This window comes from Xiphophorus hellerii, chromosome 11, assembly GCF_003331165.1.
Source record: "Xiphophorus hellerii strain 12219 chromosome 11, Xiphophorus_hellerii-4.1, whole genome shotgun sequence".
Lineage (NCBI taxonomy): Eukaryota > Metazoa > Chordata > Actinopteri > Cyprinodontiformes > Poeciliidae > Xiphophorus > Xiphophorus hellerii.
This window is the reverse complement of record NC_045682.1, coordinates 4773147-4796314: the sequence shown is the minus strand read 5'-3', so window position 1 is coordinate 4796314 and position 23168 is coordinate 4773147. Positions and strand designations below refer to the sequence as shown.

The 23168-nt window shown below is 39.5% G+C and overlaps 1 protein-coding gene across 4 annotated transcripts; it reads right to left on the bottom strand.

Annotated features, from left to right (window-relative positions):
- Nucleotides 1-805: 805 nt before the first annotated feature.
- Nucleotides 806-23061, bottom strand: emsy (EMSY transcriptional repressor, BRCA2 interacting). Of its 4 annotated transcripts, none has more exons than XM_032577230.1 (20): nucleotides 22831-23061; nucleotides 21311-21419; nucleotides 21096-21195; nucleotides 20898-20972; nucleotides 20219-20394; nucleotides 19189-19344; nucleotides 18152-18411; nucleotides 17841-18081; nucleotides 17288-17497; nucleotides 16410-16559; nucleotides 16103-16276; nucleotides 15890-16026; nucleotides 13593-13766; nucleotides 9508-9718; nucleotides 9249-9416; nucleotides 7760-7915; nucleotides 7368-7540; nucleotides 4421-4996; nucleotides 2881-3276; nucleotides 806-1711 (listed from the first exon to the last, which is right to left on the bottom strand). In XM_032577230.1, the coding sequence occupies exons 2-20, from the start codon at nucleotides 21414-21416 to the stop codon at nucleotides 1529-1531; spliced, it is 3822 nt and encodes a 1273-aa protein (XP_032433121.1). In that variant the 5' UTR covers nucleotides 21417-21419; nucleotides 22831-23061; the 3' UTR covers nucleotides 806-1528. The 4 variants fall into 4 exon arrangements, with proteins under 4 accessions (XP_032433121.1, XP_032433120.1, XP_032433119.1 ...); XM_032577229.1 differs by having other exon boundaries at nucleotides 2881-3279; nucleotides 7760-7912; nucleotides 22831-23060; XM_032577227.1 differs by having other exon boundaries at nucleotides 1529-1711; nucleotides 2881-3279; nucleotides 22831-23060.
- Between the last annotated feature and the right edge of the window lie 107 nt (nucleotides 23062-23168).

Below are 23168 nucleotides of genomic sequence, written 5' to 3'. Positions count from 1 at the left end.
AACCTAGCGACCTGTAACCTGTGGCTCTTAATATCTGGTTAAAACTGATAATGAACCAGCAAATGTTCCCAAATAGAGATGTAATAATAAATGAAGATTTTGTACTTTTTCCATAGAACATGTATTGAATTTCCACAACAGAATGTCAGTGAAAGTGTCATATTTTTTAGAACTATTTTTTTCTTGTCATACAGCTGGAAACTGTTCATTTTCCTCAAATAACATACTGTACAGAAAAAAAACTTCTGTGTAAAATGTTTGTCTTTATTTTTAAACCTCACCTTAGTAAAAATTGAGGTTAATATAAAATTTTCTATAGTGGATGTTAAAAAGCATAAGTTATTTTTTTAAAGACTAGCTTTAAACAATTTTTATATAGCTGGACTGAAGGCACAATTGTTTCTGTGGATTGTAAATGTTGCAGAACTGTTCTGCAAAAAATGGTTGGAACAAGAAAAATACATACACAAATATACTGTGCAAAAGAAAATCATTCTCTTCTGAGTGCTCAACTTTTAAGAGTGTGACAGGATATCTTGCAGGGACAAGGGGGGCCTCATACATTTACTTTTAAAGTTTTCACCGCCAGATTAATAAAATGATAAAAGAGAGTAATTTACTGCTGCAGAGGTTTCAAAATTTAGAAAGCCAAAATGAAAAATTATAGGCTTAACAAAATATCCTTGAACGTCCTCAAGGAGCTTTAAGTACTGGCAATAGAAAAACTTGTGAGAGTCGACCTCTGGGTAAAACTTTCTGCTTTTGCCTTTTTTATGTGAAAAGAAATGGGTCATTTAAGACAAACTAAGGCTTTATTCAGCTGATTTATTGTGCAGATTAAATGATTTCTCAAGGCTAGTCCTCTATTTTGAAAAAGTAGAAAAGAAATGCAGCTGAAACACACTATACCAAGACAAACCTTCTCACTGCAGCTTTTTCCCCCTTCACCTTAACAACAAAACAATGGTACATCGCTTGTTTCGTCTTGTTTGAGTAAAACATCTGTTGGACAGAACCTGTCCTCCAGGCCTCTTTCTGGATCCGCTTTGAGTCTCTGAATTAAATCAGCTCCAGCTTTGTTCCCTTTTCTGAATCCTTGAGTCCCAAACATGTCGGAAAGTTTATGGTTACAAATTTAGTCAGGATAAAAATACAGTTTATCTGATGAGAAAGGAGTCGCTATGGACTGCTGTCAACACAAATACAGTATGTGTTTCTGAAATGATGCAAAGTGGACCCAAATATTCTGAAAAGCTCCAGGTTATAAATGTGGAAAGGTCTCAAAGTCCTGCGGGTAAGTTGACACGCTGGAACGTTTCCCAGCTGTTCTGACCTAAAGCTAATCCTTTCACCTCGCTCACATGTTCAGCAATAAAAACCACATGGGCCATTAGCTGTGGAGAGAGAAGACTAACAAACTAATATTTTACAAGAAAAAACGAAACGGTCTGCTGGGTCTGAGCCGGAAACGGATCATCAGTCTGCTGGTTGAAAGTGAAGAAGTGCCAGAGTCCCTGCCTCAGAGCGTCTACGGCTGCTCTGCGGGGCTGGCAGCCGCGGCCTCGTCATTGCTGCTGTCCACCTCCTGCTCCATGGGGCTGTCCTCCTCCAGCTGCTGGCTGGTGTAGTTGGTGATCTCCAGGAAGCCGCTGGGCTCCACCACAACATTAGACTGGCTGGAGTCTGGCAGGATGGAGAACTGAGGGATCACCTGTATGGATCACAGAGGCTCCAGTTGAGGATCTGCCAACAGCAACCATAAGCTAACACTGACTTTCTGCTTTCACTGTGAAAAATTATGTTGAGACTAGCGTCAATTTTTCTGTAAACATTTAAAACTTTTCATGACTCATGTCAGGATTTCTCTTGCGTTGCCATCACTATGAATTTATGGCAGCTATTTCTACATGCTGAATCTGGAACTTGGAAGAACCAGAGGATGAACGGGTGAACAGTTGGATGCCTGAATGGTTGGTTGAATAGATGCAGGAAAAACACTTATGATGGTCAGATGGAGTGAAGGATAGACACGTGGATGAATGAACAGTTGGATTAATAGTTGGGTAGAAGGATTGATGGACATCAGGATGTATGAGGAACAATTTGATGAATGGATGGGGAGATTATGAACAATTGAACAGACGGAAGGATGGATGCACAGATGACAAGATGGATGAAGGACAGAATGAGGAGTGGATGAGTAAACAGTTGGCTTATCAATGAAAAAATAGATTGATTGATGGCAGGATGGATGTAGAATGTAGGACAGTTGGAAGGATGGAGAGCAAGATGGATGAACAGTTGGTTCACAGAAGAATATTTGGATGTTGTATAAACAGTTGGACTGACCGATGGGTGGACAGATTGCAGGGTGGAGGGAGAATGAGTGGATTGATGGATGTCTGGTTAGTTAGTTGGATGGATGAAAGACTGAATGATTAGTTTTAACCTTTGTTTATCCACAATTCAATTAATCAATAATTAACAGTTGAAAAGTTATGGGAAACGGCAGGAAGGAACACAAGTCTAGCTTTTACCTCAAAAATACATTTTATGAACTTAAAAAAAACAACTTGTTGGATGAATCTTTTTTATTTGACAAAAGGGGGACGAAATTAACTGCTTAAGAAATGTCTGAATGATTTTTGATGATGATAGTTTGCTATGAAACATTTGGTACTGAGATGATCATTTAAAAAAAAGTGAGCTGAGCTTTTATTTTTACACTGCATCTAGAAACACTTTCTCTGCCAGTCGGCGTCGTAGCTACCTGACTGTTTTCTACAAGGTTTCAGTGAAGAAGTCAATATGTGACAGACATGCTGACAGTCTCTGGGCGGGTGATTTATTACCTGCGCCACTCAGTAACCAGAAACTCACCTCGATGACCTCCAGGTCGTCCTTGCTGCTCTGTGCCGCCAGGCCCTGCATGCAGCTGAACTGCTGGGGCTTGGCGTGGCGCATGCCGGCCCCGGAGCTGCTGATGAACTGACCCGAGTCCAGTGTCCCCGACACGGACTGGACGTCCAAGGTCTTCCCTAGAGGGCCACGGTCGCTGGAGGAATCCACCACCATGGGCTCCGTGCTGGGGTCGATCTCCGCCTCCATCATGGAGATCTTCAGGATGTCTGACACCGACGGCTTGTCCCCTGAAGGTCCTGAGCTGGACTCTGGCAGCAGCTTGGCAGTCGCCTCGCCGCTGCTGAACACCGGTGTAGGGTGGTGGGAGCTGCCAAAGGTGATCTTGGTGACGGTGGCACTCTGAGTGATGATTGGCTGCTGTGGTAGAGACATTTAGGAGCAGAAACACAGCATGTTTGTTTATTACATTGCAGTGATACTGTAACTAAACTGGTGAGGAATGAGGGTCTAAAATATTGTTATTGCTGCAAATATGGCTAAAAAACATAGCATGATAGAAGCGTTTCATATCAGTCTATCGATAACTTGATTCGTTTTTTGTTTGAAATATATGAAATACTGCTAAACTGGGGCGTGACACTTCCTGGTTTATCCAAAGTTTCCACTCCACCCTGTTGTTTTTTTACTTTTAAGCAGTTATGAGGCAAACTTGGAACTGTTACTGCACAGGTTCAACAGGTTGTTTGCTAGGCAACCAAATAGTAAGTTAGTTGGTGGCACCAGCAATGCTGAGCACATCATTGCTTTAGTGAAGGTTTGGTCATTTGTTGCAAAGGCTTTACCTGCAGCTAAAAATACTTCTAACATCAACACATGGAAGTTCAGCCTTCTCATTTCTACTTAACAATACACTGAAGAGCTGATCAGGTGACAATTTATTACTATTTATAAAATATTGTATTAAGAGATTAATTCAACATCTACAGACAAATGCAAATATGCTTTATTTGTATAGTTTTGGCTTAATCACTACTCTTTTTGAATCTGTATTCTTCCAGTTAATGATTAATTGATTACGAAATTAGTTGATGATTATTTCAATAATCAATTCATCACAATTAATCATTCAGCCTTAGTCTTTATTATGCTGGTTGTTCTCTATTAAAACTATGAGGCCTTCACATAACAGCTGTTTTTCTATTTACTAATAACATTGGAAGGTAATGGTTTTTATTTAGGGATTAGGGATTCAGAATTTTATTTGGGAGAAAAAAAGTGAAACTATTTGTTTCACATCACAATTATCCACCTCTGTGTTGATTTATTCCTTACTTCCTAGTAAGATACATTGAATTTTGTGGTTGTAGCAAAACAATGTTGTATAACAAGGCCAAAAATTTCTCCCTAGTTTCTGATTCCAGATAAAGATGAAAAGAATTCATTGTTTTCAGCAGGAAGCTAGGGAAACTCCAGCACCGTGACACACACACACACCGCTCGCCTCACATGACTCTAATCAATGTAAACGGCTGTCAGCTGCCTCTGGGATTTCACTCACCTGGCTGGAGGCGGGCTTCTCTGTGCTGACTGGGTGGTGTGCCTGCAGCGGCGGCGGGTGCGACATTGGGGCATGCAGAGGCCTGTGGTGGGACGACGGCGCTTGCTGCAGCTTCGGGAGCTGTGGCGTAACTGGGGCCTTGGTTGGTGTGCTGGGGGTCGGGGTCTTCGCTGCGCTCTGGGTCGGTACGGTCACCCCTCTGTCTTTGTGAGGGCTTGGAGACGAGGGTTGAGGTTTGGGCGCGGTCTGATCCTGTGGTTTGGGGATTTTCTTAATGAGAGGAGGAGTTGACGAGGAAGGTTGGCTGATCTGAGGTTTGCTCTGCAGCTGCGGGGGCGTCAGTGGCGGCTGCTGCTGCTGCTGGGTCGGGGAGGAGACGGGGCGACTCGGCTCGGCTTCTGCCTGGCTCATGAGCAGCGTTGGCGGTGGCTGAGCTGCTGCAGGTTGAGTTGGTAGATTGACTGGATCGGAGGGAGCCTTGTTGGAGCGGTAGAACAAACCGGTCTGGGGGTCCAGAGTGTCGCCTTCCAGCTCTGCCACCTCTACCACCGGCTCCGTTTTACTGTGATCTGCAGGCTGAAAACAAGCAACCAGACTCATAAACAAACAGGAAGCAATCAAATATTATTAAAATCAAATATTACCGTTTTAAAATGCTAGCCATCCCCATATTTGATAGTCAATTATCCAGATTAGGGGACTTAAAGTTTTATCACAATATTTTATGGTACTATTATAATAAAAACTTAAAATTTTTTGGTAACTGACTGTGACTGCATGGCACGGCAATCATAACCACACAAACACTTTTAGAGAAACACACCCATTTATATTCTGCTTTTTTAGGACACCAGTCGCATATAGATCACTAAACTGAGCACAGTAACTGTATTTAATCAGGTTTTCGAATTTATTGGTACTCATTGATACGGTCATTTGAAAAACAGTGAAGATGTGCAAATAAAATTGTTTTGTGAGATACACTCCAACCAGTGGCACCCCAAAAGGTGGCTGGGGGCGGGGCTAGAGCCCCCTCTTTAAAAATGCTGGCCATCCCCAGAAAAGCATGTTTATCTTGTATTGCATTGTCATTTTCTTCAATAATGACAAATATATATCCTAATAAATAAATACAAAATAAATATATACAGTGATATATATATATATATATATATATCACTGTATATATTTATTTTGTATACCCATTTTGTATATATATATATATATATATATATATTGTTTGTAATTTTTTTAGCCGTCTCTCCCCTCAGATGTTTACTTGCCTGGTCTGGCCACCCCTATGAACATTTTCTGGGGGCACCACTGCCTCTAACATCTACTGATTTCTGTGTACAAGTTCTGACTTTTGAATGCTCTATTACACAGGTGTCAAACTCCAGTCCTCGAGGGCCACTATCCTGCAGTTTTTAGATGTGCCACAGGTACAAAACACTGTAATGAAATGGCTTAATTACCTCCTCCTTGTGTAGATCAGTTCCCCAGAGCCTTGATGACCTAATTATTCTATTCAGGTGTGGTACAGCAGAGGCACATCTAAAAGTTGCAGGACACCGGCCCTCGAGGACTGGAGTTTGACACCCCTGCTCTATTATTTCTCCAGGCATCATGCTAATATTTATGATACCAATTCTACTCCTAAAATACCAATAATTCACTCAGAATTTGGTAACATTGCCTTTTTAAGCTTTAAATCTTCAGAATATATTTCAGAATACCATGACCCTGCAGACATGTCACTTTCCATGTACTTTAAAGGAACTACAGTTTATATATTTTGCCTATTTCTTCTCAACTCAGCACAGATGGTGATTCACAGACCCCATAATGAAAGTACATCATTTGAAGTGGTGAAGCAGTTCCTCTGAAAGCAGAAATGTGCTTCCTGTGTGGACTGTACTGATTGGTTTGTGGCGTTTTGTAGTTCTGACAAATTTAGCCAAAATCATGTTCACCTCTATTGTTCTGGAGAAGGAAACTGTAAACTGTTGTCCATAAATAAAGATTTTAGAGTTCCTTTCAGGGTAAAACCATATGTTAAAGGTAACATAATATGCTTGAACAGTGTAGGATAGCTCTATGGACTATACAAAACATGTTCAATACATTTTTGCTCAAAATCATTCTGAGATAATGAGATTAGTCTGCTCAGTTATGCCTATTTTCAGAATGAGATGTTTGAGGGCATCTTGTCACTTTAAATCCAAATAACTTGCTGTTGGCCACGACCCCCCAACTCAACGTTTACACCCACACCTGAAAATCACCCAGATGTACAATTATATACCGTACATCTTTAAAAAGCAGAAGTTGAGCCTCTTGTTGCAAGAATGCAGCAAGTGGTTTCTAAATAGTAAGTCAACAACAAAACCTCGTCTTTTCCTGCAGCCATTGTACAACACATGCAGCACATGGATCAACACATTTGGTCAGATGGTTTTACCATCTGATCAAACATGCTGCGGCTCAGCTTGAGTTGGTAGGTATTGGCGCAGTGTGACTCAATAATGAGGTGTTTTATGAAATGGCTTATATTCCAGACACCAAAAACATTTAATGGAAATACAAAAACATACTAAATATACATTTTGCATATCAGCTCCCCTTAATCTAAATTTTATGCTCACAAAATCTTCTCTTTATTCTTTTTTACTAGTAAGATAGGCAAGGGTATTTGTAAATCATTATAAATTACTTATAATAACTTGATTTGGGCTGTAACTAAATTATTTTATCTAAATTTATTAAATATTTAGATGTTAAATATTTGTAACTGAACTTGACTCAGTATTTCTTTGATCATATATTTTTAGACATTTGTTCTGAATCGGTATTCCAAAAATGAACTGAAAATAATCCTGTCTTTACTTTAACAATCCCTGACGGCTCATATTAAACCAACTTATTCTGTGTAATCTCCCACCCTCACCAGGTGAGACGCTGCGGCCGCGGAGGAGGAGGAGGAAGAAGAGGCAGCGGCCGTGGCAGGTTTTGTTACCATGGTAACCTGGCTGCTGCTTTTGAAAGGCTTCCCCAGCGACTGAGTGGACGACATCATGGCGTCGCTATCCTGCGAGGGCGCCCCCGCTCTGCTGGTTTTACCTGCGGTGAATCCACAGTCAGGCAGGTCAGATGACTTCATGAAAGGCATGACAGGATTCACATGCACACACACACACACACACACCCACACACACACACACACACACACACACACGCTCATGCCACAGCTTATTATTAAAAGGAAACAGACAAAGGAAGTAAGTTTCACCATGTGGCAAATCTTGAAGGAGGAAGTAAAGTGTGTATTGTTAGGATCACCTGCTGTGACATGCTCAGAGCTGGGTTCGGCCTCTGAGGTCGAAGGTTTCGGAGATTCTGGACCGGCTTTCTCCTGCTGTAGCTGGATTGGCACGGCCATCTGGCTCAGGTCGATGGTGGGCGGCTTTGGTTTGGACTCTGCCTTCTCCTTCACTGCTGACAGAAAAATGACATCTTTTAGCTTTAAACTGATGCTATTTAGACTTAATTCTCAAAATCTTTGATTTTACTGGTGTTTATTTTAGGAATTCAGATACAGCTCCCTACAGAACTACAGGAACAGGAAGGTTAGCATTTAGTTTTGGTCAACATTTTCAGGCCTTCAGAAGTAGCTAGATTTGATTCAGGCTGTAACTAACAATTATTTTAGTTATCAACAATTCTGATGATTAATGAAACAAAAAATGGCACATTCAGCAGAATTTTTTATTTTACTCCTTAAGCCTTTTTTTAAATACAAAATTAGAAATACATTAAAAGATGCAAATAAACAAATTATTAAATTCCTTTTCTAATAAGTGAATACACATTTTATTGCCTAAAATTCTATATCAGCATTCCTTTAATGAACAATTGATCATTTGTAGCAAAAGATGCATCTGCAACTAAAAAAAATCCTTTTAACATCAACATGTGAAATGCTCAGCTCTTTTTACTTGACTTACCAACACAGTGTAGGGCTGAGCTGTTGACTGATTGTCTGACTATTGATTGGTTGATTATTTTTACATTAACCGATTAAAAATGTGATAACAAATGCTTCTTAACATGAGATTTAATTAGCACAAAGTCGTTTCAGCCATGATTCTGACGTCATATCAATTAGATCTAAGTTCCGACTTTCACTAGGCCACCCCAAAATTTTTCTTATTGTTTTCAGTGGTGATCTGACTTTTGAGTTTTGGATTATTAGCCTGCTGCATAACATTATGGCGTCTTGAGCTGAAGTTGGAACCTTCAACTCCAACTTTTGGTTCTTAAGCAAATTAGGAGGTGGATCTTAATGCTAATCCACACAAACAAACCAAAGCAAGGAGCTAACAAAAAGCGAGTATCGACTGCTGATGTCAATTTAAAATAAATGCTATGGCAGCTTTTGTGTCTTACCAAGGAGTTTCATTTTTTGGGGACTTTTCTGCCAAGTTTAGATAAACATTGCTGACGGTTTCAAATGAAGGATCAATGTCTGACTTCACTTTGGTGTGAAAAAACATATCTGCCCATTTCTGAGCCATCAAATCTGAAAACATTTAGCTTTCTGCACCTCCCCAGTTCATTGAAAGATAAAAACGTGTAAAAAAAAATAATTAAAAATTAAATCTGAGAGCAGTCATAAATGGATGAATGGAAAGATGAGATGATGTAAAAGGATCGAGAGATTTCCTGTTTGGATGATGTCATCCAGGTGTACTGTCAACACAGGAGGTAAAAACCTCCTGTTTCTCTTTCAGTTTCTCACCTGCCGCTTTTCCGTGACGTAAACCCTCACCTGTGGTCTGCTGCAGCTCCAGCAGGGCTTTGATGGTGGAGGTGGCGGACTGGGAATCCGAAGCGCTCACCTCCGGGTAGATAATGGTTGGGATGGACTCCATGGCTACTTCCTGCTCAGTCCAATCCTGCTCTCTAGAGGACACGAGGTGCACTACAGGCTGCAGATCTGATGAACAAGTAAATCCGGTTTTTGAGGATCCAAAAGGACATCTTGGCCAGTGGATTTGAAACAAACCCAGGTGGGGATGGATCGGTACCTTGAGCGCCGCTGTTGGACGCCTCGCTGCTCAGGCTGGTGGCGTCTGCGAGAACCGCGGTGGCGTCCTTCACCGACCCGTCCTGGCCGCAGGCCTGAGCCTGGCTGACCTCTGCAGAGCGGGTCACTTGTTGCAGTGTCTCGGTGACCAGCTGCCGGGTCTGTTCACTCACCACCGCCGTCTGGAAAACTGGCTTCGGCTTGATGAGAACCTGGAACAAAACGAAGCGGGGTCGCTTTATCAACAGACGGACCAACTAGTTTTACCTCGATTAGTTCTGATCATGTTGAATACCGAAAAATTAAGGCTGGACGGTATGGCTTAAAATTAAAAATGATTCTGTTTTTTTCACATCTGGTGTTAATAAAAAAAATGTCCTTGCTTTCTTTTCTAAAAAAGAAATGAAAGATAAAGTATGTTAAAAAGTAGATTTCATTTCAATCATTTCTTCTGTGAGTTGCACAATGGAGTAATTATGACAATGTAATCTTTTATTAGCTCAATAAAGATGTAATTTTATGAGAAGGACGTCTTAAAATTACGAGAAAATAGTTGTTTTAATGAGAAAAAAAGCTTGGATAATTCATTTTTCGTGTAGGAGTTCTCATATAATTACTACGTCATTCTCCTAATATTCTGACTTTATTCTGGTTATATTAAAACTTTATTCTCATATTACTATAGTATATATTCTTGTAACGCTATGACTTAATTATTAAAAAACAAACAAAAAAAGCCTGGCCTTGGTATTTTGTCAGAGTTGATTTGAATTAAAAGTGCAAATAAACAAAAGTCATAAAAACACGCTTTTAAAACAAGAGGGCAGATGCTTTCGTCACTCTGAACTATTGAAATCCAAATAGTTCATTGGTGGGAAAACATAAATCCAGATTTTATTAAAAAAGCAAAAATTCGATTTATTGATAAAAATCTATTTTTCCCCCAACCCTATAAAAAAACTGATTTTCTTTTTTTCCTATTGAAAAAAAAACACATAATGGATAAATAATACCTTTCGGTCCACAATAATTGAATGTAAACTAGAGGTAACAAACATGTAAAAGCATTTTCTTTTTCAAATCTTGAACCAACCGTCTCGTTTTCATGTGAATTATCCCAAAGGGAAAACTAAATTTTGTTGTAACTTGTATCATTCATGTATTTTCAAAAGGTCGTTATTGATGGTAATTATGTGGCAGTAGCAGTCAGTCTCCCAACTAATCTGAAGAGGCCTCTGACTGAAAATTGTTTCTGTATATTAGCCTTGTGTCATGCTAACAGCTTAATTTCTAGGCAGCAGAGATGATATTTCACACTAAACATCTTGGATGACTTTGTTAGTTGTTGGCACTGATGGCGTTAATCCACCTGATTTGGCCGTATGGTTAGAAAGATGCTGGAGTAGGGGATATTCCCATCATGCCCGATGAAAGAGATTATTTTAATTTCCTTGTCCTTGCTCTCTGTGCATCCATGAAATCTCTTTTTCAACTCCTCTGAGATTTGGGGTTGTGGTTAAGGTAATATTTGAGATTTTGAGATGATAATCAGCTGCTAAAATTGGAAAAACAATACCTTCTCGCCATGGTTACACATGCTAATAACTGTCAGAAAGTTAAAAAAAAAAACCCTTTCAACTGTACAGCATCTAAAACCAGAGGGAATGGCCCCAAAACATGGATTGACTCAAACAAAAAAATAAGAATTGCAAAGTCTACAAACAAGTTAACATAACATTTCCAGAAACAAAAGGGCACTTAAAGAAAATGGAAACTATCCTTTTGAAGAACATTTATAATATATCATGTGGGGCAATATAACGAAGATCCATTAAGTTTCACTAAAGTACTCCAGTCTCATGAATTCACTGGGAAATAAACTTAACCTCTTCAGAAATGAGGTTACCGGTGATCGCTGACGTAACATAAGGAGAAAAACTGACGTTACTGACTCCTCCAGCGTCTGTCTGCTATTAAATGTCAAGTCATGGATCTAAATGAGTGTAAATTATCTGTGTGAAATTCTGTTTTAATATCACAGAAACTGAAAACTAAGATTGTTTTAGTCACTGAAAGTACTTTTTGTGTAGCCGAAACCCAGAATGATTAGAAAAATCTGAGGTGATTTTAACCAGATTTAACGTTGGCTTGACTGAAACCAGAGGTGGCTCATGATTGTGGGCGGCTCATACAATACTGTACACCAGTCTGCACAACCAGCTGACTCAGTGACCTCATTTTCCTCCATGAATAAAAACTGAAACAAATTTACCTCTAGACTTCCATTGCAAGTCTGATATTGAAAGAAGGACTTCCTGTCTGCAGAAAACAGGGGGTGGGGGGTCATGTGTGACAGAACATTTTATATTTTAGTACCAACTGGTTTTATTCTTCCTTCCATCTCTGCTCATCATCACTGTTCCAGTGTAGTAGCAAGAAGGTAGCATGTTGGGGTTTACCCTGTCACAACGTACAGCTCTGTCATAAATGTGAAAATCCCTTAGAGAAAAAAACAACAACGTATAACAGTAACATTTTGGGGATTTAATATTACGGTTACAAGTTTAGTTGTCGTTTCTTCTTATAGCACCTAATAAAGTTTCAGTGGTGCAAGCAGTCGAAACATTTACGTGAAACTAGTTTCTGTTGTGAAATCCCAAAGAATGACTGCATTGAAGGATCATTAATAAGAGATGCATTACAATTTCTGAACAGCAAAACCCACATAGTTTGTAACTTTTTAGGTGTTAGTGAGTCAGAAATACATAAATTTGCACCTAAAAAGTAATCATTTCTTTATAAAACTTTGTTATCCAACACAATTGAGCCAAAATGGCCACCAGTTTCTCTTCTTTCGAGTGACACGTCTTTCAACCAATCGCGTTCACCTATGGCCAATCATATCCACTGTTTGTCGTATTACTCTTACGCATTTCTTCATGCACATTTCTGAAGTATTGTCATTTGGACTTTTATTTCAGTCATTTTCTGTGCTATTGTTAACACATTTGAATTTGCAATAGGAAATTATAGATGATTCCTTGTCTGTAGATCCAAGTGTGATTTCTGTGCTCAAATGTCGATCACTACAAAATAGTGTCAATTTTACTGGTCAAGTTAAATTTTCAGTGTTACTTTTACAGAGACCAAGCTCCTAAATGGACTCCAAATGGTTGAAGAACAGCTAATGAAGGTATGCATTTTACAGGCGTATACCCTCAATCAGCCCTAGTCTACTCTTGTTTAGTTACAAAGAGATGTAACTATCTCAACCACCCAACATAAGTTCTTGGGTTAAACATTTCCAAGAAAGAACAGTTTGCATCCCAGAGTTCATCTGAAGTCCGTGTTTTGTACTTCAACTTCAATTTTTAAAATTGTTTTATTGTTTTGGCTTTTTTTTGGTCACCCTTAAAGGTTTTAGATAAAGGTCATTTAAACATCAAGCAAATATAACCTAAATAGACGCATGACTATTTCATTTTAGCAGGGGAAAAAGCTTCTAAGTTACTAAGGTCCTAAAGCAGCAGACCAACTCCACACCATCATCCTACCAATACTGTGTTTGTTATCTTGTCAGTCCACAAAGGTTTGCAGTTTGTGCTATAAATGTTTGAAGTTTTTGAGTACTGTGAAACTGTAACATTTTTCCTGAAGGCTGCCGTACTGCGTGAATCTCAACTCACAGTGGACCAAACATTAGACAGACAGACAGACAGATGGCACTCTTAAGTCCGTTCTGTGACTCATTTCTCTCTGAATTTAGGAAGTAGAGGGAGGAAGAGGAAAATGTTTAAGCACCACCATACTTTGGCCGACTTATAGAACGGGGGACTTTCCTCATTGTAATTTTATTCAAAGACTCACTTCTCAAGAAGTTTGCCTTTTACAAACATTCTGCTTCATAAATGGTAATTTTCTACAGAAAACAGCCCTTGCCAAAAATAAATATTTCTTGTCTCATCCTACAGTTAAAGTCGCATTTCAAAGGAAGCGACTCAGCCGAGGATGTGAATGTCGTCATGCCGTCATGAGTTTGTGGTTACCCTGTAAGTAAGGGTGACTTTACGAATGTTAAACTCCCACCTGTGTCTTGCCCTGCTGGCCGTAAACAATCTTGGTCGGGATGATTTTGGTGGCGGTGGACTGAGATCCGCAGCTTATGCCTTTGGGTTGGGTGACGATCATCTTAGTGATGGGCCTGGAGGTGGTGATGATGGCCGGTTTGGTTCCCTGCACCGCCTGCAGACTCTTCTCTCCCTGAAATGTACAAACCGTTTAGTTCATTTAGGATTAAAAGAGAATATACATTTTTTATATTCCAAAACAAAAGGAACTTTGGGAACTTTTCAGTGACTGGATTACATATTGGCTGTTTAGTAAACATTGGTTTGTGCTGCTACCCAAACATTTCAAGGACTTCAAGGAGAAAATGGCAACAGTATTTATTTGGAGAACTATAGCTGCCCATTTTCCTGTACATATTTAAAAATATTTTATGTCAGCCTGAATATTGGAGTCAAAGTGGTCAGTCACTTGAACTACACTTGCAAAGAGGTTATATATATTTATGGATATAGCTGCATCTACAAATACAGCTAAATTTGTTTAGATATTTAGTCACTCATTTCAGAAAGTGAAGCTCATGTCAATTTATCACAGAGATTGAAATATTTCCAGCCTGTATTTCTTGAAATTATCATGATTATGGCTTACAGATAATGAAAAACTAAATTTTCTGAAAATTACAGAATATCGATAAAATCTCTATATTTATTATTTTAAGCAGAAATATCAGGCTTCTAAGAAATAAAGCTAAATAATAACAGTACAATTTGGGGGATTTAATGTAACTTAAAAGTTAAATTGTTTCTTTTTATGACACTTGATAAAATTTCAGTAGTTCTGAACTTGATAAAAGTTCTGAAACTTGTCATTTCACAGACATATCTGTCTGTGGGCTTTCTTTTTCAAATCCCAAAAGAAATGAGTGTCTTTTGGGCTTTGAAAAATCATAATTTCTTTATGAAACTTTATTTTCTAACACTATAGAGCCAAAATGGCTGCTAGTTTCTTTTCTTTCAAGTGACACTTCTTTTGACCAATTGCGTTGCTCCGTGGTGCACATATTTATATCTAAATATATATATCCACAGCTAAAACAAATGTATTTATATCTACAACTAAAACAAACTGAATATTGTGAAAAGGTTTAATATTTTAAACTCAGTGAAATATTTCCAGCCTTGATTTCCTGTAATTGTGATGATTATGGCTTACAGATAATGAAAGCCAAACTTTCTGTCTCAAAAATGTGAATATTCCAAAGATCAATTAGAAAAATAGAAAACAAGACATAATGGCATCTTAGTAGATGGCTGCGTAATGAAGTGAGAGCATCTTCTTCCTAACATCCGTGAATCATCTTAATCCTGTCTGTTTAGGTTGAAGTGGAAGCCATCTGAGACCAATAGCTAGCAAAGTGAAAGAAAGATGGTGGGATGCCACTGAGACACAGTTAAGTCCCCACTCTGCCGAGTCTCAGGAGATTAAACTGACCTTCCACAGGAAGGCCTCCATGTGTGAACTGTTAGGGGGTTTCTGGGGATCTGGGCTTATCTCTTAGCAAAATCCCCCAGTGAAGATAATGTAAAATGATAAGTACCTTACATAATGTGTTTATATACAAAACAGCACAAGGAGAAAAGAAAATCCCAAACGACGGGTTGTAATGAGAGGGTTTTAGTTTGCGGTTTGTTCAGGAGTTAGCTGGACATGCTACTGTTGGCATAAACCATTCATTCTGTTTGAGGAGTCCAAGGTCACAAGCACCTGCTTTTTTTCTTGTCACACTTGAGATTTTTCAGATAATACACATTTTTAGCTCCCAAAAAATATCCCAGAGTAAATGGAAAATGCAGGTTTTAAATGATAACTTCTGTAAAAAGCTATCCAAACCGCCTGGCCCAATGTGAAATTGTAATCGTCCCATAAACCTAACAACTGATTCTGCCACCATTAACAGCAACAACTGCAGTCAAGTATTTGTAATGCAGTCCCTCAAAGATTTTGTGATTGTTTTTTTTATTTTGACTTTTTGTGCTACTTTATGGTGCCACACCATGGTCCTCCAACTACTTCCTGTTGTCTTCTTTGTGATTTGCACCATTGGCAACATCTGGTTGTTGATCACATGACTCTTTTGGAGCGGTCTCCAGACCTCTTGGCATTCACATATGCATTCGAGCTGCACCAGAGTTCACTTCAACTGAACTGAGACCTAGATTTGACCAGAGTTCCCTTTTTTGGTCCGCATCAGAGTTCGAGTGTGCATTGCAGTTCTGCTGCTAGTTCTGGAAGGAGCTTCATGGCTGTTGACTCACCCCAGGGTTCAGCAGCGTTGTGACCATACTCTTGCCCGGCAGTCCTTGGATGGTCGCTCCTTTGCCTGTCGTCTTCTGCACCACAATCACATTCGGCTTAGACGTCATGGGGATGGTGGTGATCTTCGTCGTCGTACCTAAAAGACAAGAAGTTTAGTTTGGAGTCCAAGAATAGGATGATGGACACGTTGAATGGGGAGACTGTAAACACACCAGACACGATGTTGCTGCTGATGATCTTCCCTCCCAGCGTGGCCAGAGACTTGGGAACCACAGTGATGATGCTCCCACTGGTGGTCTTGACGTAGGTGGCCCCTCCACTGGACGCAGATATCCTGGCGCCAATATTGGGACTAACTGTGGGTCTTGTGTATGTTGCCTGTGTAGCTGCACAAGGAGATGCAACTCTGGGTTCATTTATTTTATTAGAAACCTCGCATGAACAAAGGCTTTCTGACTGTTAGAACACACTTTCCGGATCTGAAGATCAAATAGATGAATAGTGGGTTTGGACTCTAACCTGTGGGCTGTGTGACCAGCTTGGTGGTCATGATGGTGCCATTGCTGCTGACGACCATAATGGGCGAAGAGCTGCTGCTGGACAGAGCCACAGAGGAAGGTTTGGGCAGGATTTTACTGGGCTGCACCTGCTGAGTGATTATCTTCACCCCTGGAGATGCAAAATGCACCGATTCAGACAATCTGACTGCTGTACAGGTTATAAACTCAGAGGAGAAATTTATCAGACCAGACAACATACGATCGAAATATACTGCAAGTGCAAGAGATTAAAAAGAAAATCTGCTTAATTAATTATCTACTAATTTATTTAATCTGTAAATAAATGTAAATGAAACATGTAAATACATTTAAATCTATGTAAATATGTTTAAACCTAAACTTTTGTAAATAAAATAAAGACCTAAACTTTCATTTTAAATATTAGAATAATACATCTAATATCAAACTTTAAAAAACATTGAAATAATATTACATAAAAAAAAAAAATACCTATGAAGTAAATATTTTTATCATGCAACCATTTGAAACACAGAATTTACTAAAACTTATATAATGCTGTAAATGTTATTGAAATATTTGTTTATTGTGAACATTAAGTGCATGCATTTACTGTGAATCAAAATAGAATAAGAAAAATGAAACTAAGTAAAATGCTAAATTTTGTACTCTTAAGTTAAAAGTAATTTTTTACACCAATTTAAAGGCTGACTAAAAAATGAAGAACATTTGACTATTAAAACTCATTCAGGGGTTTAGTTCTTTGTTGCAGCAGAACACACAGAGACCTGCGGAAAGACTGGAAGAAATCATGAGATAAAAGAAGGTGAAAAACAGAAAGATGGAGTGAACAGGATAAGAGGAAAGTTAGCAGCTCACCAGACTCCTGTTTGATCTGAATGGTGGGTTTGGTTCCCGGTGGAGTGGTGCTGCTGCTCTGGCTGATGCTGGAGGCTCCTAAAGGCGAGCTCTGCTGCAGCTGCTTGGGCGACTGCTGCTTGGGAAACTGGGCCAGGATCTGAGTGGGGGAGCCCACCAGGGTCTTTGGCGACTGGAGTCTCGCAGAAGCAACCTTCACTCCAGCAGAAGCTGCGTGGACAACCACCAACAAATTAAAAACTAGTTTGGAAGCCGTTGATCCATATATTAATCTGTGTGAATAAGTTTGGATTCAAGTTTGTTTTTCAGATCCGTTCAACTCAACTAGTCAGAAGAGACAGTCACCATTTTTGGACAGCTTTGTTTTAAAAGCAGCAATCTAGCAAAATGTTTGGCTGACCAACCAAGCTGCATGCAATAAACATCATTCCTAGCAATGAATTGAGTTCGGCAATGCTGTGCATGTGAATTGGTGAGACCTGTAGAAATCCTGTGTGGTGCATCGCTAGTCTAGATCTATAATCAGCAAGTCAATCCAAGTAAGAGGACCTACATGGCGCCACAGTCGACATCACCACCGATGGAGTAGAGGACACCACAGTCGTCACGGCTACGGTGTTGGGGGAGGGGCTGGAGCTGGATGGGAAGACCACCGTCTGTTTCTGGGTGGGGGTGGTCAGAATGGAGGTGGAGCCCAGCTTGGCCATGGCGGCGGCGGCAGCATTATGGGCGTGAGACTTGGACAGGATGTTGGGCACAAAGCCAGAGCTTGGGGAAGTCGTCACGATGATCACCTGACAAAACACGAGAGGTTTGAATGTTTGGGAAAAATGAGACACGAAGATCTGGAGAAACATGGCGGACCTTCTGCGTGGTGGTGCTGGTGGTCTGGATGGTGGGCTTGGTGAAGGTGATCTTGACGGGAGACAGGTGAGGCGGCAGAGAGTTGGCGATGCTCTGCATGATGTTGCTCATCTTGGGGCTGCCGCTCACCGGCACCGTGATATTCCTGGATACCGGTGGGGTAACCTTGGTAACATCCTTCAGCATCACTGGCGACGAGCTGGATGAGTTTGTGCGTCTTCGTTTGCGAGGCTTTTCATCATCGTCGGAACAACTCACACCTGTGAGGAATGAAGAGCAGAAGGTTTGACACAACTAATCAGCTAAGGATAACATGGTGCTCTAAAACCCAGTGGGGTTCCTCAGGGCTCAGTTTGCTATCTATACTCATGCAAGCTAGATTGTCTAGAAATTGACCAACTTTTCATATCACACTATGCACCAGACATCTACTTTAACTGTTTCTTTGAGCTAATGAAGAAAACTTTTCAAAATCCCCAGAGAAATAGGACAGATTCTAGTGCCCCCTGCAGGCCAATCAGAAGATTTGTCTGAACACATAAGCACTCATCAAAAAGGTTTGAACAAAAGACACTAAACAAAAGTTTAGTGTCCTTTTTGATGCTGTTGTAAGTAAACATAAAGAATAAATGAAGGAGTTTCTCATTCTATTAGTCTTGAGCTGCATGTGCGTTAAGGAAAAAAGAAATGAGTAAAACAAAATTCCTACATACTTCAATGTCAAACTTATAGACTTACGTTTCCATTGTTCCAATTTATCTTTCAAGTATAAATCTAAACATGAAAAATGAATTTATAGCAGATATCTCTAGAGAGGTATGTATGGATGTGTGGAAATCTTCAGTTGTAATTTCTGGAGGACTCTGGCTTTAGCTCCAGTTTTATCCCTTCAGATTGTTTTTACTGATCAGACGAATTTTCCATCCGTTACTGAAAACGTTTTCTTTGCTCAGATTATCCCAGTTTCTAGGTTCTGTTGCATCAGAAGCCTTACTGCTACTGCACAGTATTCACGAGGACCAGACGTCAACACTGACTTTTCACGTAGACGGTGCTCCCACTCGGCAGCACCACCACGTTGGACGACGGGCTGGCCGGTCTTGGGGATTTCACTGTGGCTCCAACGGGTCCGCTGGACGCTGTGGCGCTGGTGGGGGTGGAGGTGGTGCTCGTGTAGGAGTAACATACAACAACTGGAAAAAATAAGGAAGTTTCTAACAGTTTTGCTTTTTGTTTTTCCACATTTGGAGTGCTGCATTATTACAACCACATATTTTATCTTTCAGTTTGGTTGGTTTTTAACCAAACTGATTGATCTTTTTGTCTTTACTACGTAGTAAAACCCTTCATAATTGGGCTGGGTGATGTGGCTTAAAAATAAAATCTCAGATATCAGTTCTGATTTCCAATTTTAATGAAGATGACAGAAAATATTTTCAAAAAGTGGCATTTATTTCAGTCATCCCTGCTATGAGTTGAACAATAAAGTATTGTTTATTGTTCAACAACTCATAGCCATTGTAGCTATGAGTTGAACAATAAAGTATTGTTCAACTCATAGCTACAATGGCTACAAGAATTTTTGTTTAATTATGAGAATATCGTCAGAAATTAGAAGAATAATGGCGCAATCTTTTCCCAAAATGTCTTACAATTATAGTAAAAAGAGAACAAAAGGCTTTAATACTTTTTTTGTTGAGTTCTCAAACTGTCACTACTGTATTCTCAAAATATTACAACTTTATTATGGTAATATTAAGACTTTATTATTGTATTACTACAACTGTATCCTTGTAATATCATGACTCTGTTTTTAATGGGGAAAAAAAACAGCGTGTAGAGTTGATTAGGAAGTCCAAATAAATAAAAGCTGTAAAACACGTTTATCAAACAAGATGGCGGCCTCACATAGCACAGAGCAAAGGCGTGCTTTGGTGGAACAAAATTCAGATTTCCCAAAAATTTTAATCTTCAAAAACTAAAAATTTGATTAAGCTAAAAAATTAAATAAAAAATAAACTTTGCCCTTGAAAAGTGACATAAAACAAATTGATTTCAGAACTTTACCTTCTTTGTTCCCTGTTTCTGCCGGTAACAAAAGGGAGGCGTTCTGATTGGCTGTGGCGCTGGCCACAGCGTTAGCTGTGGCGGTGAAGGCCGTCTGAGGGACCAACCTGGGCATCAAAGGAACAAGCCGACGGCCTTCGATTGACCATTCAGACGAGTTGTTGGGACCAGACATGCTGCAGAAAAGGCAGTGAGTAGTTCAAAATATCAGTCAAATGTGTCTCAATATGTGGAAAAACAGACTCGCATCAGGGAAAATTAAAAGTTTCAGAAACACAAACTACAAGAAATGTTGAAGAAAATAAAATAAAAAAAGAACATTAAGAAATAACTGCAAAAAAAAAATTATGTTTTGCATATTTGCTGTTTAAAAAAACCCCAATACCTCTTTGTGCTTGTCTATACTGTTTGTTTTGCTTGCAATAATTGGTGAATTTAAAAACAAAACAGATTTTTTTACATTCTATTTGCTTTATTTGTGTCCTTATCCACAACTGGAAAATACTAAAAGTAAAATCCATCTTTTTAAAGACTGTGGGAACCTGGTCAACGATAACAACATGTTGCTTATTAACGTCTGTAGTATTCTGCAGCTTCAACGATTAACAGACACTTGCTCCACGCTGCATCTCCACTGGCTGCACAAACACGGCTGTAGCTCACACAGATCTGAACTTACTGATACGCAATGGTGGTGAGGCGTTCATCGTTAACGGCCCGGCGGACTTCTGCACGATGGCGCTCCGTCGAGATGCTTGGAGAATGAGAATGACAAAGAGAATATATTGATTTAAATCCATAAAAAGTTCTTCTGATAAATTCATGATTTTTTTTTTCTTTCACTGTGCAACATTTGACAGCTGCATGAAGTAAATACCTGAGGATTTTAGTGAGCTCTCCCAACAGGTCCTTCTTGTCCTTCGTCAGGTCTCCCTGAGCTCGCAGGGCGCTAATAACTCCAGCATATGCTTCCAGCTCTGGATAAAAATTAGAGATAAAAATTTAAAGAAACAGCAGCAACTAAAGCTTACAAGGCTTTGTGCATTGTTAACAATGATCATTTCCTTCTGATTCTTTATTTGTCAACCTTACCAAGTTTACGGAGAATCCTTTTACACTCATCCCTTCCCAGGTCGAGGATGGTGGGCCACACCACTGGCATGGTACCAGTCAGAACTGGTTTCTCCAGTTGGATCATTGGCTGAGAGAACAATGAGACAGGTCAGTCACCCAATCATCGTTTCACTGAAAGACAAGTGGAACAAATCCCCCCAAAAATCGCAACCTCCGTAAATTTTAATGCATTGTCATTGAGCTTTATTGATTGCAATTTCTGATAGAAAGAAACTTTGCTCGGAAATTAACTGTTGTTGCATCCAGAGCTGCAGTTTTGTTTTTAAACTGGGGGTTTAGAAAGCAGCTCAGAGTGTTTTTTTTCTCATTTCTGTCACAAATTAATGTACTTCTGTCAGTTTTGACTGTTTGACTAATTTCAATCCAAATCTAATTTATAGTCTCTTAATGTATTTAAGTAAAAAAAAAAAGATGATCATTGAAGACTTCAAATCCAAAGATAACATTAGTAAAAATCTGTTTTATTTGTTGTTGGGGTTTGTTTTTTTTAACTGACTTATTTTTTCATTTCATCATCACTTCCACAGGCAGTGTCTTCTCTGTATTTTGTTTTGATATCAGTAAAATTTAGATAGGAGTTTAGGGACATATGGAATAATATTGTACTCTCTTGTCTTTCTGTTGCATTGCAGTACGTTTTTGCTCTTCCTTGTGTTGGTTAATGTATTGGCAGTAAAAGCCTGATAATCTCCTCTCTAAAGAATCAGGTACCAACATTCTGCTGCAGTGTGGGTTTGCTGCCAGCGGTACTGGTTGGTTCATTGCACACAATAGAGAGAATAATGAATGAAAACTACCCCTAAAATCTTTAACTTTAGCTCGAATCAACAACTACATGGTTAAACTAGCAACTAGAAAACTTTTCAGTGTCAAGAAAACCAACTAATTTAAATAACTGTCACCACTTCTGAAAATAGATTGCTTGAAATAAATCATTAAACAACCCAAATTATTAGAACATTCATGCCCATGTACAATACAAAGCCCAGATTCACAATAAGAGCTGCCTGCTCGCAGCAGGTTTTAACTGTGGGACAGCTGATGGTGCTACAGCCCTGAACTGGGCCTCTCTGATGGAGCAGAACCAGGCCCAAACAGACGCTGTTGAGCTCAACGGCTGTTTGCAACCAAAAACATTTAGCCCAAAAGTCACACAACAATCTAATAATAGCAGTTTTATAAACGTTGACCCGAAAGGGTTAGGATATAAACCACAGGAAAAAAAAAAGATTTAAAAAATAGAATCCAATTGGTGAAGTTCTGCAGCAAACAACGACCCTCACATAGAGCTGAGTCAAAACGCTTCAAAACCTCAGCTGCGCTGCAGAAAATACGCATTTATTGAAAGATCTGGTCTTATGTTTAGGAAAAGACAAGATAAGTCTTCAGCCAATGAATCAAACCTGAGCACAAACCAGTTTTAGCTGCGGTGTTTGGTTAGCCAGCTAGCTGTTTCTATGAACCAAATCAATTCTTACCTTCCGTTAGCAGGACAACATCAAGGCCTTCGTGCGTTTATAATCCACACAATCAGGACTCGATACGAAAACCTGGTCATTTTACCACGTCATGTTGCAATTCTGTAGCAAACAAGCAGAAATTTAAAGTCTAAACTGATAAAAATACGCAAATATCCCGAAGACGTCCCAATGTTTATATTGACTGCTCAGCTTCAGCGGCTGGCCTGAAAATGTCTTCTTCACGTGAAGATGCTGAGGATTTGTTGTGATGGAGAAACGTTCGGCCGCCATCTACTGGTGGGTTAATGTACTGACCAGTATGATTCACGGTTTCTGGGTGAATTTAGGTATTTCAG